The 18,457-nt window shown below is 41.9% G+C and overlaps 1 protein-coding gene across 2 annotated transcripts; it reads left to right on the plus strand.

Moving 5' to 3' along the window:
- The first annotated feature begins 6,916 nt into the window (after positions 1 to 6,916).
- FST (follistatin) lies at positions 6,917 to 12,466 on the plus strand. Of its 2 annotated transcripts, none has more exons than XM_004380458.3 (6): positions 6,917 to 7,346; positions 9,213 to 9,404; positions 9,845 to 10,063; positions 10,422 to 10,646; positions 11,365 to 11,595; positions 12,330 to 12,466. In XM_004380458.3, exons 1-6 carry the CDS (start codon positions 7,262 to 7,264, stop codon positions 12,410 to 12,412), a joined length of 1,035 nt encoding a protein of 344 aa, XP_004380515.1. In that variant the 5' UTR covers positions 6,917 to 7,261; the 3' UTR covers positions 12,413 to 12,466. The 2 variants fall into 2 exon arrangements, with proteins under 2 accessions (XP_004380515.1, XP_023590739.1); XM_023734971.1 differs by having other exon boundaries at positions 7,128 to 7,346; positions 11,368 to 11,595.
- Positions 12,467 to 18,457: the final 5,991 nt, after the last annotated feature.

Consider the following 18,457-nt stretch of genomic DNA (forward strand, 5'->3'; position numbering starts at 1 on the left):
ATTGGGACCAAAATAAACTCAACCAAGTGGTTCTTCTATACTACGTTTCCATCTGTCCAGCATATGAGCCATTAATACATGCTTTCTGTTGATGATGTTCGTATCCTCGTTTGCAAAGAAACTGCACTGAAACCAGTTCAAAAGAATCATTTATCTAATGTATTGGAAAACCAAATAAATGAGCCTTCTGTATATACTAACAATTCTATGCTGTTAAAGAGTGGCTATTTATGGGAGATTAGCACACATTGACCAAGACTGCCTTTAAGTCATTCATCTATTAGTTTTCATAATATACGTTCATATATTTCTATTCTACTCCAAAAAATAGCGAGGCTTGCCATGTGTTGAAATAATTTATTTCAACACTTAATGCATCATCTGTCCTGTATTTCCACATGTTGTGTCATCACAATTTGACCTCAACTTATTGTTAAATATTTAATAGTACTGTTGGATAAACAATACAAAGTATAGTTTACTTTTGAGTGTGTCTTTTACATAAAAAAATAAGTCAATACATGCTGTAAAAGGTACAAGTTTAGGTTTAAGTACTTACCATTCTAATGAATGGAAAATAAGATGTTAAGGTAGAGGAAACTATAAGGAGGATGAATTGATCAGGGAGAGCTATAACAACAGAAAAGATGCCATAATTATCCAATAAAGAATAAATTCAGGAAGTAACAGCCACTCAAATGTTGGGATGTATATAAATGTATGTTATGAAATGTTTCCACCTCTCAAAACTTAAGCAATAATGGATTGTTTTGAGTAGAAACTTATTCACATGAAAATGATGAAATAATATTCCACAAAACACTATCCAATACAGGATTTTTTTTTTAACACTCACTGAGTATAAATCTCATGGTGACGGAGATTATTCATTTAAGGGAGTGACTATGGTCTAAAAGAAACACCAAAAGAAGGCATGCAAGTGATTTTGATACATTAGCACACCACTCCTGAAGAGTATGCTTAATACAATATTTTTGACTGGCTGTGGAAACCAACCTTACGGAGTATGAAGATAAGTATTAGCCTGCACCAGGACATCTTTATAACCCATTGAGTTTCTTTGAGATACAGAGCTGAAACTGCATAGCTTATCCTATTTCAACAATGTTTTTCAATGGCAGCCAAAATACAAAATGGATCTATAAAACATAGTTGAGATAAATTTTTAAAAACCCAAATAAATGAAAAGATATACCATACTTAGGGTTTGGAAGACTCAATGTTGTTAAAGTGTCAATTCTCCCCCAAATTGATCTATTCCAATCATAATCCCATCAAGCTTTTTTGTAAAAATTGACAAGCTGATTGTAGAAGTTATATGAAAATGCAACTACAATATCCAAAGAAATCCTGAAAAACAAGAACAAAGTTGGAGGAATTATAGTACCTGACTTCACTACTTACTATAAAGCTAAAGTAATCAAGGTACTGTGGTACTGGCATAGGATCAACAAATAGATCGCTGGAGCAGAATAGAGAGCCCAAAAATAGATCCACACTTATGAGGCCATTTGATTTTTGACAAAGGTGCAAAAGCAAGATGCAAAATGGACCTGCAATGAATTCCCCTTTGATGAAAGATGACTAAATGGAAATACGTAGGGCATGCAGTAGGCTGTCTAAAATCATGCCTAACTGCCTTGTGAATTTTGGACCTATCATAAACATAATACTTCACCTCTTGGACCAATTATGCATCAGAGACGAGACAGGATTCACATCAAATAAAAAAATCGAGGGTGGCAACATGATGGATGATCAAACAGCAATTGTATCAACTGCTGATTGCAATACTGAATAAGCAAACACTTATAAAAGAACTAATTATAAAACGTGTAAATCACTGCTACTCCATGGAAAGCTAGAATGAGGTAGTGGAAACCAAAACGCACAAAAGAAACTGCAACATACCAACTGACCATCAGCCAAACAATAATCCAGGAAGAGTGGTGCTTACCTGGATCTTGATCGACTTCCTGCTTTGAACAAAAAGTAGGGAAAGAGAACAGCAAATACTGGTTGACCCTCCTCACATATTCTATGCAATAGAAAGTGTAAATGGAATCAGGGTTAAAAGTGCTAAAGGTCACTCTTATATTGTTATTTTTCAGTCACGTCTAAATAAATGAATCATTTGTATTGTCAAACTGACCTAAACTACAGTAAAATACTTAGAAGTTTCTATTAATCCAACAGAACATTCCTAACTAGAGGCATAATTTGAATCATTTACTAAGGTTTCTTAATGACTTAATTTATGATAAATTTGAATATGCTGATATTGCTAGTTTAAGTGACTATATAGCACATATAGACAACTTCTGAAAATCCAAAATATTTCTAAAATTAGAGGGGAAAATAAGACCATAAAATTTTTATACAGAAACAAGTAGTTTCAAAAAGAAAGGAGGCTCCACGATTGACTCAACATAATACCAAAGCAATACTGAAAAGAGAAAAGTTCGATTAATCGATTAACTGTTTTCTCAGTACTGTATAGAAAATATATATTGTGATGACTTCTTAAAAAAGCTTAATCAACTGGTGGTTTGGACACCTTGGATAAATACTGCTTTTATGTACTCACATTTCTTAACTTCTTAGTTCTGCAACAATTCAGCCAATACAAAACTCTTGCCTCCACCCTCCACCTCAAATCCTCATTCTAGCCCTATGAAGTTGCCCAATTCCAAAGACCATGGTGACACATTAAGTAATTGTTTTTCTACCTAGAAGAACAAAATCTGATTTTAAAATAATTTCAGCCTACTACTCAAATGCTTTAATTCTGTTTCTTAATCAAGATTGATTATTTGCATTTGCAGACTTAACATTCATTTTGCACAACACCTAACTTCGAAAAATGTAGGCATTTAATTTTCAGGCACAAAATAAAAGCTGCTCAGTGCATCATTTTCCAGTTTTCCATAATAACCTCACCATACCCCTTACATATTCTCTTTTTAGGAAATAAGATTTAATCAGACCAATTTTGGTCTCAAAAAGCAATTTAATATGATTTCAAGTAGCCATCTTGGGAGCTACGTTGAATCATTTGCTAAAGTCTAATATTTTAAATTTATAAACTTCAGAAGGAAGATATCGTTTGAGGCTGACAAAAAACAATCAGAAAACAGCAGTCTTTTTGTGTGTTGCCCAGAAATTCAGTTACAAAGTGGTCCTATTGTGTTTCACATAATTTACATTTACTTTTTTGGCAATGCAGAAAGGAAAAAAAGAAGAAGTCAAACTTGGAGGCATACAACAAAAATGAAAGAAGGCATTTTCATTTTAAAATGTCTGCTTGACATTTTAGATCTCTACAAACCCAATATTTAACATTTACGGGAGATAAAACAATAAAAGAAACAGCAGCTGTTTCTCTGTGATGCCACTGAACAGGTGTGATATCACTTCATACCACTGAAATTGGATGGATCTCTTGTTGATGTCCACAGGAGACCCATATGGAAACAGTACTGACCTGTGTCTCACTTTCTCAGGTATGGCCAAAAAATAACCTGGGGCGACAAGAGTCCTGACGACTGATCTGTGTAGACTCAGAGCAGACTTTCTCCCAAACAGATCAATACTATCCAAGGTGCAGCTGAAAAACAGGATGAGCTTGTACCGTTAAACAAACACCAAGCTGCTTATTCACAAGGGCAAAAGCAACACAGCATTTCTGTTTTCCACAGTGTATTTGCCAGTGACCTCAACCCTGACCTGCAGAACCACCCTCTCAGGGGTAAGAATCCTATGTTGGGTCTGCCTCTGGTGCTGGAGGACGCCTCTGAGTGGTGACATGTTCTACAATGAGAGTACTAAGTCTGCTTGGGCCTCGCCAAGGCAATTACATGATGCTAAAATAACTAGTCAGTGCAGTCGATTTAGTCAAATGTCTGGTCAGAGTATTTGGCATTATTTAGACCAAAAAAAGTAGAAACTAAATTTTTACTCTTTTACCCAGTTATACTGGAATTGTGAGAACACATCTTGGATTAAATTGATTTAGAATGTTTTTATGACACCAGTTACTTCTATATACATAAACTATCTGGATAAACTAAATACTATTGCTCAAAAATCCAGATAAATATTTTTTTATTAACCTCCAAAATTATCTCTATTATATGTTTCATTTAGCCACAGAAACCCGTCCCTTTACCTGTACACTCCTTTTTATATCAATATGTGCATATGTAAATGAACAAGATTTAAGTCTAATAAGAACATGCAAGTTATATCACTATTTTTTCTGTTTCAGTGTTATAAAATATAGGAAAATTATGGTCCTGTCACTGTAGGTTAAAATGTGACCCTATATTTCTCTAGCAAGGTGGCTTCATGTACAACTGGGAGTGACTGAAATGTACATGTTTTGATGGTCCTAGGGTGAAAAGTCTGAGAAAAAGACCCCAGCTTTCAGAGGCTACAGGCAGATTCAGGGTCAATAAATGTATTTAAACTCAGGGCAAATGTAAAAATCATGTAAGTATGTTTGGGTATTAAAATTTTTGTAATGCCCATTGGTATAGCACTACCATAAGATCCAACCACCTACCATCTAAGATCTTTTATGTATTTATGATATTTAATTTATTTTTGCAAACCTAGATACACGGTTTGATAACCCTAGCTAAAACAGAATCTGTGTCTCTGGCTGCTATTAAAAAGACGAATTTCTTAAAAAGAAAAAAGTCAAGGAACAAAAATTGTTGTCTTTCCCCTTCCTTTCAACTACGTTTTCCCTTAGGTGGGAGTGGGGGGAGGAGGAACCTTAAAGGGGAGAAAACAAACTTTCGCTCAGCACATTTAGAAGAACTATATCCATCTCCCTGAATAAAGAACAAATAAATTCGGCTTTGGAACTCTGCCATTGAGTGGCGGCTCCTGCAAAGGGGACAGTTTGCTATTAATTGTTAATGTCGTCTGCCATTAGAGGGCACTAAACAACCCTACATTACTGCTGCGTTGGAGGGAAGAGAGAAAGGGAGACGGGAAAAGAAGGGAGGGAGAAGGGGGGTGGGGAGAGAGAAGGAGCAGAGTGGGGGAAGAGAGAGGAAAAGAAAAGAGGGGAAGAGGTGGGAGGACGGGAGGAAAAGAGGGAGAAGAGGAGTGAGAGAGAGAGGGAATGAATCTGGAAAGATTAAGAAGGATGTGGAGCCCCCAGAGCCGTCTGAAGTGAGCAAAACGCCAGCCTCCCCTGGGCCGCCCGCGCCCCTCCCCTCCCGTCCTCACGACGGTAATTATAAAGCGAAAAGCAGCGGCGAGGTCACCCGTTTTTACCAGGCTGCTGCACTGAATGCGCGCGGTGCAGGTGCGGCGGCCGCGGGGTTTTGTGATTCATGCCCACTTTCAAAGGGGGGTTTGGGCCCGTCTGAGAGGCACCCAAACAACTGTCTTCTAATATTAGCACGGCTGTATTTCGGGATCTATTATAGTCTGTCCAGACAGATCCCATTGTAATGGGATCTTTTATTAAAAGATTAGCACTATCTCCTGCAGTTGGTGGAAAAAAATCTGTTATCACTGAGTTATTTGCAGTTGTGGAGGGGATGGGAGGGGGGTTGGTGGAAGATGGGAGGGGGGTTGGTGGAAGATGGGGGGGCGGGAGTGCGAGAGGAAGACTGGGGGGGTAGCTGGCGGAAGAGTTGAGGGGGGCGAAGAGGGGCGGATTTGAAATCCGTAAGAGAACAAATCCCAGTGACCTGCAAATGTCCAAGAATTTTGTCTGCATACTTCGCTGTCTGTTGTCCTTCGGGCTTCAGAAGCAAAAAGAATAGAAATTAAAAAGGCAGCTTTGGAATAAACAATATAGCATTTTCCGTGAAGTAATCGTTTTTTATAAAAGGAAATATCGCCTCCTCAGTTTCATTCAGCGATGCCAAAAATGTTATAAATGAGAGACCCGCCAACTTTCAGCGAAGAATGCCAGGCACTGTGCTTAATAAACTGAGGCTACAGAAGTTCATTATCGATGTTGCAATCCTTTTTATTCCACGAACCGAGAGAGGGAGAAAGAGGGAGGGAAAGAGAGGGAACGACCGGGGAGTCGAGAAGGAGACTGGGAGAGACAGAGACACGAGACATACAGGACAGAAACCGGGGAGTCTCTGAGCTGTGGGGCCGAGGGGGGAGGGTGGCGGTGAGCAGACCGCCTACGTCGGCGCCCCGGCTCGGGGCTCCGACTCCAGACACAGCGAAGTGAAAGGGAAGAAAAGAAAGGGAGAGGGCGCGACTGTGACTAGGGGGGAGGCTGGGCCTGAGGTGTTAAACATTTTTGTTTGCTTCTGACTCGTCCATACGAAGGGCCGTGTTTCGGGTGCGCTTGGCCAGTGTGGAAGGGGCCGGGGTTATTGGGACTAACTCTGGGCTGGGGGCGGCAGCAAAGTAAGGGTCGCACAGACCCAGATACAAAACGTCGCCGGGTCCCGCGCCCAGGCTGCGGGAACCGAAAACTGCAGCACGCCCCGGCGGAGCCACCAGGCCGGCGCGGTCTGCCCCAAGCCGAAGTGGGCTATTTTGGCAGCCCGGGGCTCTCTGGGCGTTTGCAAAGTCTGTCTGGAGCGGAGGAGCGGTGGTGCGGAGACAAACTCCCGGGTTCCCCCGCTCGGCCCGCCGCCGCCGCCTCCAGCGCCCCCACCGCGCTCACTCGCACACACACTCGCGCGCGCGCGCGCACATACACACACACACATACACACACACACACCCGCCACCCCGGGCGCGCCGGCGCTGCCTGCGAGCGGCGGCGTGCAAGACTTGAAGTGGGTGTTCTTCCCCACTCCCCACCCCCGAAGCGTCGCCTTCCCCCTCCCTCCCGCTCCTACGCAAATAAGAACTCGGCGATTCCCCTCCTGCCGCTTTGATTTCAGGCACCTCCAACAGATAATTGGGAAGGGTTTCCAGAAGGTGGGAAATATCACCTGATTCACACTGAACTTTTAAAAGCTCCCCACCCCCAGGAGCCGCGCACACCCTAGCTCGCGGCCGCCCTCCCACAGCCCCACACACTGGGAGACCGCCCACCGCAAACCGCAGAGACCCCCGTCTAGATTTAAAGCGCGGCTGCGCCCGGCTTCTGACGTCCATTGAATCGCGCGGGCGGCCGGCGGCGAGCGCAGGGCTGCGCCGGGATCGCTGCGCCCTCCGCCGCTCGCCTCTGCGACGCGCGCCGCTTGCCTGAGCCACCAGTCGCTGCGCCCACTGCGCTCCTTGCCCAGCACCAGCCCCCAGGATGGTCCGTCCGAGGCACCAGCCCGGCGGGCTTTGCCTCCTGCTGCTGCTGCTCTGCCAGTTCATGGAGGACCGCAGCGCCCAGGGTAAGCGAGGGGGACGCTTTGGGGAGGCTCGACTGCGGACACGGGTTTGGACTTTTCTGTCGTTTCCACTTTGTCTCTTGTGAGCATCGCAGCTCCTGGAAGATGTTGGACCAACTTAACGACTCTGGGATGGAGAGGAGTGGGAAAACTGAAGGTAGTGACACTTTCGGACGGAAAGAGGAGTTTGGAGCTCGGTTATCCTTAAAAAGGAAAGGGACTGAGCTGGAGGCTCTCTCAGTAGTTAGGGTTAGATACTCCAAGTTCTGCCATAATGAGTTGAGATGTTATCTCCCCTGTTTGGCTCTGAAGAAGGGGACAGGACAAGCATCAGTAGCCTGGAGATTTCAGTCGACCTATTTGCAACCTTAACATTTCTCCCTCCCACATCTTTTGGATACTTTAAAAAATGACCAGAGGGGGGGCAGATGCTGAATTTTCTTCGGTGGCTGGGCGATGTGGTTTCAGAAACTTTGCCCAAACTTGGAAATGTGGGTGCTGAAATTTTTAGAGGGAAGTAGCTTTCTGCCTAGTGGATGCTTCTTCCAACCCCCTCCCCCACACACACCCCGCAAAAAAAAAAAAAAAAATCCTCAAACTATTAACCCGGAGTGTTTTTAAGAGTAGTTTTACATTTTTTTTTCCTTTGCCTAATTCCTCTGATTTAACTTTCTGTAGAACAGTGAGCCCACAACTGACTCCAATTCTGAGCTGTATTAACAGCCCATTTTTAAAGTGTGCCCTTTCAAATTCGATTTTTTATTTCGTTTAGTCTTTGGGCAGGATTTTTTGTCAAAACTTAGAAATCATAATAGCAACTTGAGGTCCAATTGTTGGAGAAGTCATATTGGTGATTCATGGGAGCTTTTCCTGACCAAATTCCGAACATTAACCAGGGAGGGGGCGGGAGGAGGGAGAGAAATTGCTTGCAAATATTTATTTGTAGGTAGGAGCTAGGTCTATGTAGCCATGAAATTGTGGGAAGCGTTCCTCCTTTTCTTACACTCTACACTTCCCGGGAGACAGAACGTGTAACTTTACCTGCTTTCGCGTTAACGTTTTTAAGTACGCTGTGAACCGGCCCCCTGGGCACTGCCTCTGTCTGCATCGCCCCGCTTTGGTTGCCGCCTTGCGCAGCGGCGCTGCCTCGGTGCCGGGGACGTGGGAGCCCGGGGACGCAGCCCTCGGAGATTTCGAAAGATTGTGGTGGCCGCGGGCGTCCTCCGGGGCTGGCCGATTGCAAAACGGGCCCGTCGGGCGGACTGCGCCTGGAGGCCTCTGAGGCAGCTCCCAACCGGGCCCAGATGCTTTTTTGCTTTCATTTTTCACAAGTGCCTTTTGCTTAATCTGCTCCTATGTGTGTCTGTCTCTGCCTCTCTCTCAAGTTCTACTTTCTTATCCCCTGTCACAAATAATACCCGTACCGCCTACGTGAAACCAACATGTAAAAACATCCGTCGCATCCTGTTTTTATCAGGTTCTTTAATCTGCTCTTCGAGTCGCTGCAGGTTATGAAATGGGACGAATAAAAGTAAACAGTCTAGTAAAAGTCAATGCAAGCTGCACGTGTTTTGTCTGGGTCACTGCTAACTGACATTGATATGGCTGGGGCCCTCTGGCTTCTGGCCCTCGCCCTCCCTGCCTCTCGCCCACCTCCCAACTCTCCTGTGTGAGCCTTCTCCACCCTCTCTTTTCCTACCCCCACCCCCTTGGATTTATTCTCTGCTTTTCTCGCTCTGGCTCTCTTATCCCCTCCTCCACGCTCACCCCCTCCCCATCCCTCTCTGTCTCCTTCCCTCCAGCGCTTGCAGCCTCCCTCCCCCTACCCCGCCGCGCACTCACCCACCTCCCCACCCTGTCTCTTTGCAGCTGGGAATTGCTGGCTCCGCCAGGCTAAGAACGGCCGCTGCCAAGTCCTGTACAAGACCGAACTGAGCAAGGAGGAGTGCTGCAGCACCGGCCGCTTGAGCACCTCGTGGACCGAGGAGGACGTGAATGACAACACTCTCTTCAAGTGGATGATTTTCAATGGAGGTGCCCCCAACTGCATCCCGTGTAAAGGTAGGACTATTCCTCCCCAACTTGAGGCCTTCAGTAGATGGCATCTTGCCCTCAGCTTCCTCACTGCCTGGCTGGGGGTTGGGACTGGGAAAGCTTTGTTTGTGGGTTCCCCCTTCCTTCCCCTAGTCCTAGTAAGCCACTGGGGTCGAATCCGGCCTGTTAGATGCTGCAGGCAGGCAAAATAGGGTTGTCAGAGGTTCTCAGACTTCTTTGCCAAGTGTGGTGGTAAAGGCAGCCAACCCTGCTCTTTGAGAGATGTGCGTATGGAGACTCAACCCACTGTTTCCACTTCTTCAGTCCCCTCGCTGGCTCCTAGGAGAGAGCCTGGGCTCCCCCGTGCGAACTCACGTCTGCAGATTGCGCAAGACACCGAAGCTCTCCTGGCTGACCTGCAGACTGCCTGGCCCTAGTTCTAATCCATGCCTCTTTCCAACTCATAGAAACGTGCGAAAACGTGGACTGTGGACCGGGTAAAAAATGCCGAATGAACAAGAAGAACAAACCCCGCTGCGTCTGCGCTCCTGATTGTTCCAACATCACCTGGAAGGGCCCGGTTTGTGGGCTGGATGGCAAAACCTACCGCAATGAATGTGCACTCCTCAAGGCCAGATGTAAAGAGCAGCCAGAACTGGAGGTTCAGTACCAGGGCAAATGCAAAAGTAAGTCACTGCTCCTTGAGTGAACCACCCTACCCTCCACCCCCCGCCGCCACTTTTCTACCTGAAGTAGACCCTCTGGAATCCCTGGCAGGGATGGGATAGTCTGTAGTAAGAGCCTAATCATAATCACTGTCATAATAATGGTGATACCAAATAAAGGAACCATTTCTTAACTTCTAAAGACTCATTAAGAACGGTAAAGGGACAAACCTAGAGTAGTAGATTTGGGAGCCACAGGGTTCCCGAAGTAGCTTTTCAAAACTGCTTTTCAGTTTCATGATTTCCCTGATAATATCAAATGTTCACTCCTTAAGGACCAGAAGATGCCTATTAATGTATATTTCTGTCTTTGTTTCAGAGACCTGTCGGGATGTTTACTGTCCAGGCAGCTCCACGTGTGTGGTAGACCAGACCAATAATGCCTACTGTGTGACATGTAATCGGATTTGCCCAGAGCCCACCTCCTCTGAACAGTATCTCTGTGGGAATGACGGAGTGACTTACTCCAGCGCCTGTCACCTGAGAAAGGCTACCTGCCTGCTGGGCAGATCGATTGGATTAGCCTACGAGGGAAAGTGTATCAGTAGGTATTCTGGATTGAGGAAGGAAAAGAGAAAAGAGAGGAGCCAGATGGCTGATTCTTGTGTTAGAGCTGTGGGGCTAGCCAATCAATAAAAGCCAAATTTGCCTCCCCAAACACATAATTTCGTAGAGGGATAAATACTCTCCAGTTTGAATAAACTGTCTTGACCATACCATTCCTCATGGAAATCATTGTCTTCAGAAGCAGTGGCATGTATATATTCAAATGCCAGCAAGAAGCAGAAAGCCATGTTTCATCTTAAAAAACTTAGAATTCACTCAGTTTCACAAGTTTTTTTCCTTTCTGGTTGTTCTTTAAGGGCTAGACTTGCTAGAAGAGAGAAATAATTACTTCACAGTTCTAGAATCTATTACCAGATTCCAATAATTGAGGGAATTCTTTCCTTTTAAAATCCCACTTGTGGGAAATAATCAGATACATATTTAACTCAAAGAGATCATGAAATCCTGATGCAAAAATTACTATTTCCATGCTGTAATGTAGTTCATAAGAAACTGTGGGGTTTTGTGGTATGTGTGTGAGTATGTGTTTGAATTTGAGTTTCAGCTTCATTATCAAGCATTTTTACCTAATGTCTCCTTTACCGCCATTTGTGAGGAGTAAGATATATGTCATATGTATTGAGAGAGACTAGAGAAAGGTAGAAAAGGAAGGAAGGGGAAATCAGTTTACTCATCACAGATGTATTATATCCTAGAAGCAAAGTCCTGTGAAGATATCCAGTGCACTGGTGGAAAAAAATGTTTATGGGATTTCAAGGTTGGCAGAGGCCGGTGTTCCCTCTGTGATGAGCTGTGCCCTGAGAGTAAGTCTGACGAGCCTGTCTGTGCCAGTGACAATGCCACTTACGCCAGCGAATGTGCCATGCAGGAAGCTGCCTGCTCCTCAGGTGTGCTGCTGGAAGTAAAGCACTCCGGATCTTGCAACTGTAAGTGCGATTTTTAACCTTGCTGCAATTTAAGGCTTTCCCAGGCAAGCCCTCGGGAATGGAAACTTAAAAAGCACGCACACCTCCCACGTAAGCCCATTTCTGTTTAAGTTAGGTAGCTGCTAAATTTCACCAGCAATTCAGTGATCCACAGAAAAATTCCCTGGAATGTTTCCTGGCTTTTAGGACTAGTTCAGTGATCAGCAACGGGATTGCCGGGATTGCCGCTAAAACCTATTTCCGGTCGTTTGCTTTAATTCTTTTGCTTTAGTACTGTGCTTTGCTGTCTGCTTGATTAACACTTGAATCTAAACTAACTGCTTCAAAAGTTTTGTTTTGTTTCTTTTCCTTTTCCAAAGGCAGCTTTATATTATCACACACGGGCTGCTGCTGTTCGCAGTTGCCTCTACTAACTCTGAATTAAGGACCCAAAGCAGTTATACCTAGAACACGAGCGCTTTTTATCTGATTTCAGGAATCTTCCCGTAAAACCTGAGCCATTGATTCTTCAGAACTTTCTGCAGTTTTTGACTTCATAGATTGTTTTTTTAAAAAAATTTAAACTTATTACATAACAGCAGTTGCCAAAAAATAAAGCATCTCACTGCAAGTCACATAAAAATGCAACGCTGTAATATGGCTGTATCAGAGGGCTTTGAAAACATACACTGAGCTGCTTCTGCGCTGTTGTTGTCCATATTTAAACAGCAGCTCCCCTGTATTCCCCCATCTAGCCATTTCGGAAGATACCGAGGAAGAGGAGGAAGATGAAGACCAGGACTACAGCTTTCCTATATCTTCCATTCTAGAGTGGTAAACCCTCCACCAGTGTTCAGTGTTGATATAGCCTTTGGGCGAAAAAAAAAAAAAAGAAACAAAAAAAACCTTAAAAAAAAGAAAAAAATATATTGTCCATACTGTAAATAAGTGTATGCTTATTTATTTGGGGGGAAATCTATACATAAAGGACCTTCGTCCTAAAGCTCTCTCCCAGGCCACCTTGTTACTCATTGGACACGGAGAGGCAGTCATTGTGAGGTCTACTGGATGAGGCCTATAGTTGAGACTTGTAGACATTTATTTATACTGTGTCATGTTTTATAATTTATACATAAAATGTCTGGTTGACTGTACACCTTGTTTTTGAAGAAATTTATTCGTGAAAGGAAGAGCAGTTATTTATTGTGAGGTCTCTTGCTTGTAAAGTAAAAGCTTTTTTTTCCTTGTAAACCATTTAAATCCATTCCTTACTCTTCACTCACTCATCTGTCTCCCCTCATTTCACTGTTAGACTTTTCCACTTTAACAAACTTGCATGTCAGTTTCTGTCATGTTTATTTATTGGATTCTCTGCTGCCTGTTCTGTACATACATGATTACATGATCCCTCGGGTTTTGTTTACAAGGAATCTTGACTGACCAAAAGGCATTATAACTGACTCAAATACAAGGTACAGTGGATGCATCTTTGAGAAAACTCCTAGTTCAGTTCTCTTGTTGTGATGAAGACGTTTGTGAGAGAGAAGGGGTAATGGCAATGTTAGAATTCTAATAATGTACTTTTAAGATGTTACAGATCCAAAGAAATTGAGTGATATGGGTGTCTTAAGACTGAAGAAAGGAAATGCTACACATTCAACTTTTGCTAAGTGTTTCCTTTAAGCTAATCTGTTGTACCTTTTAAATTAGTTTTTTTTCAGTGTGTCACTAAAAGTTATATCAAAGCTTTATCAGTTCAAGTTTCTTGCTTTTCATAATACTTTTTTCTGATGCAATTTTATATTTTCAAACATGGCAAGTTAAATATAAATTCATTTAAATATATAGTTTTGTACTTTTCTACCATGTAAATGTGCAATGTATATAAAAGTTATAATGTGTATTTGTAAATACATGATGAGTGAAAAAATAAAAAAATTTTAAAAAGCCAATGGTCTCAATTCCTGATGATGTTAAAAAAGTTGTTTAGGCTTTAGAGCAAAATGTATACAATATCTTCGCTTAGAAATACAGTTATCATTGAAATTAAGTGGCCAGGGTGGTAGACATTCCAAATTGAGGTTAATTATAAATCACCTTAGAAAGTTAAAGGGATCTAAGGTCCCACATCACCTTTTAGGAATGATAGCATACTTGTCATTAACCATGGAAGGAAACAGACTGTGGATGTGGGTTCCACCCTGCTAACATAACAAGACTATAAAGTTTCTTCTTTAAAAACACCATCTATGTTGGAAGCTTATCCTCATATCCAGAAGTGCCATTTCCCCTATTTTCTTCATCTAAATAAAGTGACTCTTAGAGCTTTAAAAAACAGAACATATCACAAGGAAAAGTGAAAATTGACAAGCAACCTATATGAGGAACATTCTAGAAACCAGAATATTTGACTATAGAAATAGGCTTCAGGGACTAGGTGAGGTGAGGATGTGGCTAGGTGGATTTCTACAATGATGTCCATGGTTCATTGAGATTAAATAATGACCCTTAAGGTAGAAGAGGAAATGGTAAATATTTTGCCATTTACATGTGGCCAAATCACAAGATTATAATCTCAGATTGCAATTAGAGGCATCAGTTGGTAGTCCCTGTATAATACATAAATTAGATAAGGCAAATTTCCAATTCATTGTGTGCTACATCCTCAAAGCCTAAGTATATTAAAAATCAAAGAAGTGAGGAGTGGTGCTGGGGGAGTAAAAAGCAAAGAACAGTCAATACAGCCAACACTGCTGAGTAAATATGTTCTTTCTTTTAACGACAGTGGTTCAGAAACTTTTTAAAAGTTTCTCCCTTTTGTGAAAACCCTCTTTTAATATGAATAATTATTAAAATGTTTATCAGAGAACGTTGGCTTTCTCTTGAACTCACCAAATGAAAAATTTGATGAAGGGAAAGGAGCCTCTTTGGTAGGCAAAGTTTGTTTAATGATTAGGACCCTGAAAGGTTTTGTTGCCCTTCAGCTTTCAGGTTCTCAGAGAGGAAAGGGAAGTGCAGAAAACGCAGGCTGCCATTAACCACAAGAAGACTAGGGTCTTAACTTCACCAGCGCAGAGGACTACTGGCTTGCCACTAGGGATAGGCTCAGAAGAGGAAAGAGCTGGACAGATTCCATTTCACAGCCCTTCCTGAACTGATTTGTTACTTTGTCCTAGGATGCTAGAGATGCTTTAAAGCTGCCGTTGACGATCAGAGAAAAAATGTCGAATTTAACGGGCACCGATGTGTCTTGTCAAGGAGGAGCGGTAAAACCAACAGCTTGCCTTTTAAACAACATCCAGATTATTTATTTAAATTTTGATTTCATATTTATCAGTATCAATCATTCCTTTCAAAAACCAGACAGTATCTCATTTTCCTTCTTCGAGTTCCCTACTTTTCCAGTAATACCGCATTAGGCTAATTAAAAAAACCAGAAAACCGAAACGGTTGCAGTCGAGTGTATTCCGACTCACAGCGACCCTGTACGAAAAAAAAAAACTATTGCCGTCAAGTTGATTCTGACTCATAGTGACCCTATAAGACAGAGTAGAACTACTCCGTCGGGTTTCCAAAAGAGCAGCTGGTGGTTTCGAATTACCGACCTTTTCGTTAGCAGCTGCAGCTCTTAACCACTGAACCACCAGGGCTCCTTTTAAGCTAATTAGTACAAAAAACGGTCTCTTCTTAAATTAGAATTAGATTGATATCAGTAGACTGTTTTTGGAGCCCTGGTGGCATAGTGGTTTAGAGTTACTGCTGCTAACCAAAAAGTCTACAGTTCGAATCCACCAGCCTCTCCTTGGAAACCCTATGGGGCAGTTCTACCCTGTCCTATAGGGGCGCTATGAGTCGATATCGACTCAATGGCAACGGGTTTTGGGTTTAGACTGTTTGGAATTTCAACTACGACCCAAAAAAGTCTAATTCACTTTTGTGTATAATGTAGTTAATAGGAACAGTTGCTAGTAACTAGAGTTAATGAGTGCATCCTAATCATTAGGAATTGCAAAATTAAATCAACAATGAAAAAATCTATCAGAAGTCTGATTTTCATCATATGTGCACTGAAATTAAGATTTTGTGTACCATATGGACTATGGCTTCTTGAGTATGACAAAAATAAAATACCTGGCATAATTAAAATAATCCTCAAACATGACAGCAAAATGAGGTACCTTACCCTAGACTGGATCCTGTACCCTAGGAGGGAAATGCTATAAATAACATTATTGGGTCAAATGACAAAATTAGTATCGTTTCCATGGATTAAAATATTGTTTATCAATGTTAAATTTACTGAAATTGATCACTGTGGTTATGTAAGAGAATATTCCCAAATTTAGGAAATACACACTGAAGTATTTAGGCGAAAGGGCCAAAATGTATATAACTTACCCTCAAATTATTTAGAAAGAAAAATATTAGCTGTTTTAGAGCAAAAATTTATATATTTGCTGAGAAATACAGTTATCATTGAAACTGATTTTTTATATTCTTTTCACAAATATTCAAAAAGAGAAAGAGCACACAAATGACAGAAAATGGAATAAAATGCCAACAATAAGCGAATCTGAGTAAAAGGTGTATGGGTATTTTTGCTATCTTTGTTTCTGCAAGATTTCGGTAAGTGAAATTGTATCCAAATAATAAGCTAAAGAAAGTTTAAAGTCATTCTTAAGAAGGAGAGGTATACAGCAGTCTGCTCTCCCCATTCTCTAGGGAAGCAACTGAAATGTCTGAGTCATGAAAAAAAAAATCATTTCATAAGATCAAAAGACTCTAGATAATAACTCCAGTCACTTTTAGGGCCACTTAAAAACCAAAACCAAACTTGTTGTCCTCAAGTCGATTCCTTTCTGACTCATAGTGACCCCTATGGGACAGAATAGAACTGCCCCATAGAGTTTCCAAGGAGTCGCTGGTGGTTTTAAACCGTGGACTTTTTGGTTAGCAGCTGTAGCTTGCTGTAGCTCTTAAGCACCGAGCCACCAGGGCTTCACCTTAGAGAATCAAAATTGGCAATAACAGGATTTCTGACACCTAAACCATTCCCAAACTGAGAAACAGCCTTCCCTTTTCTGGAATCTTTTTAACATTTAGAGTGATTAATATCTTCATAAACTACCCCAAAGACCCAATAGCCCGTTCTTCCACTACTGGGTGTTTATTATTTGGACAAGCAATTTAACCTCTCTATACCTCAGTTTCCTCATCTATGTAATAAGGATAATAAAAGTCCTTCCCTCATAACAATGTTGTGAGGATTAAAAGAGATAATGTGTGTAAGATGCTTAAATCAGTGGCTAGTACGTAAAAAAAAAGTCACTAAATAAATTTCCTCTAGTATTACAATAAGGAGCCCTGGTGGCGCAATGGTTAGGCACTTGGCGGCTAACCAAAAGCCCAATGGATCTAACCCAACAGCATCTCCCCCACTAGCATCTCCAGAGGAGAAAAGACTTGGCGATCTGCTCCTGTAAAGATTACTGCCTAGGAAACTCTACAGGGCAGTTCTACTCTGTCCTATAGGGTCGCTATGAGGTGGAATCGACTTGGCAACACACAACAACAAAACAACAGTATTACGATAATTGTTAATTAAAGAAAAAAATTAAAGGTGGAACTGTGACTGATCAACCAAATCCTACACTGAAAGTGCAATGAATGGGAGATGGCACCAATTGAGATCATAAGCATGGGTGGAAATTTTTTTTTTTTAAATGGGAGATAAACATAGTTTTTAAGTATTTTAACTATGTTAATATTTAACAAAACTTCATGATGTTCTAGGGATTACAGCATAAGTTCATATTTCAAGATAATAGGATTACATATAGTATTTATCATGCCACTTTAGAAAGAAATTCATTTATCCACCAACAATTTGCAAAGCCATAGAATGTGCCTTTTGCCCTTTTTATCACACGTACAACAAAATTCCTGGTAGTAAAATAAAATCGGCCTTCTCTAATTTTAATATAACTTCCTACATGAGTACAATAGATTCCTAAAGATATCGATAGGATAAACGTTTCCAAAATATCAAAAATCTTCATGTAATTGTACAATTATCAGATATAAAATGCTGCACACATTATTCAATTAACGAATGTCATTTATTAAACACAGTTTTCAAAGCCTGGGTCCTCAGACTGACATGTTTCTGTTCTCCCCTTTCCACTTTCCATTCAGATCAGCACTCAATCCTTCTTCAGCCAAAAATTGTCATGTAAATAAACTCCAGGCATGCCTGTCCTACGTATTCAGCAGACCTGCCCAGACATGTCCAAATCCCTGCTTCTATTTAGCTGGAACCCCACCAGGAGTACTGGATGGTCCCTGGGGTTTGCCGTCCCTGGACTTCAGATATCTTGGCTGGTACCATCAAGATTCCTGCAGCTGAGTCCTTCAGACACTTAAAAACATATTCTCTGGATCAGATCAAATGTAGTTCTGGCAGAGCTATAATTTGTCATTCTTCTATTTTAAGAATATGGCCAGGGAACCAACTGGTCATGCTGGGAGACAGATACACTCCCACCAAAGGTCTCTTGTATTCATTCCCCAAGGACTCAGGTCTCTAGCTGAAGAGCAAGTATAAGCTTTTCTCAAGGACTTGGGGCCCTAGCCCAAAGTCAGAGATAACTTACAATTCTGGTGAGGAAGAGAGGGCTGCTACATCCATCCCAGTTCCAAGAAAGGACCTTGGTAGAAATTTTTTTTTTTTTAGCACCAAGAAAATTGGTAGGAGATTTCATGATCATGGTGCAGTCATAAGCATTGAAAGATGGAGGTAAAGGCCAGCTTCTAGTTTCTTGAGATTGCCTTGGGCCTATGACTCAATGACAGCAGGTAACAGAGTGGGTGGCTTACTCAAAAG

The sequence above is a fragment of the Trichechus manatus genome, unplaced genomic scaffold (genome assembly GCF_000243295.1).
Source record: "Trichechus manatus latirostris isolate Lorelei unplaced genomic scaffold, TriManLat1.0 scaffold00074, whole genome shotgun sequence".
NCBI classification, from domain to species: Eukaryota; Metazoa; Chordata; class Mammalia; order Sirenia; family Trichechidae; genus Trichechus; species Trichechus manatus.

Coding starts and splice junctions, on each gene's coding strand:
- FST (XM_004380458.3), top strand. CDS start 7,262: ATGGTCCGTCCGAGGCACCAGCCCGGCGGGCTTTGCCTCCTGCTGCTG. Junction 9,405..9,844: donor CAACTGCATCCCGTGTAAAG/GTAGGACTATTC, acceptor TCCAACTCATAG/AAACGTGCGAAAACGTGGAC. Junction 11,596..12,329: donor GCACTCCGGATCTTGCAACT/GTAAGTGCGATT, acceptor TCCCCCATCTAG/CCATTTCGGAAGATACCGAG.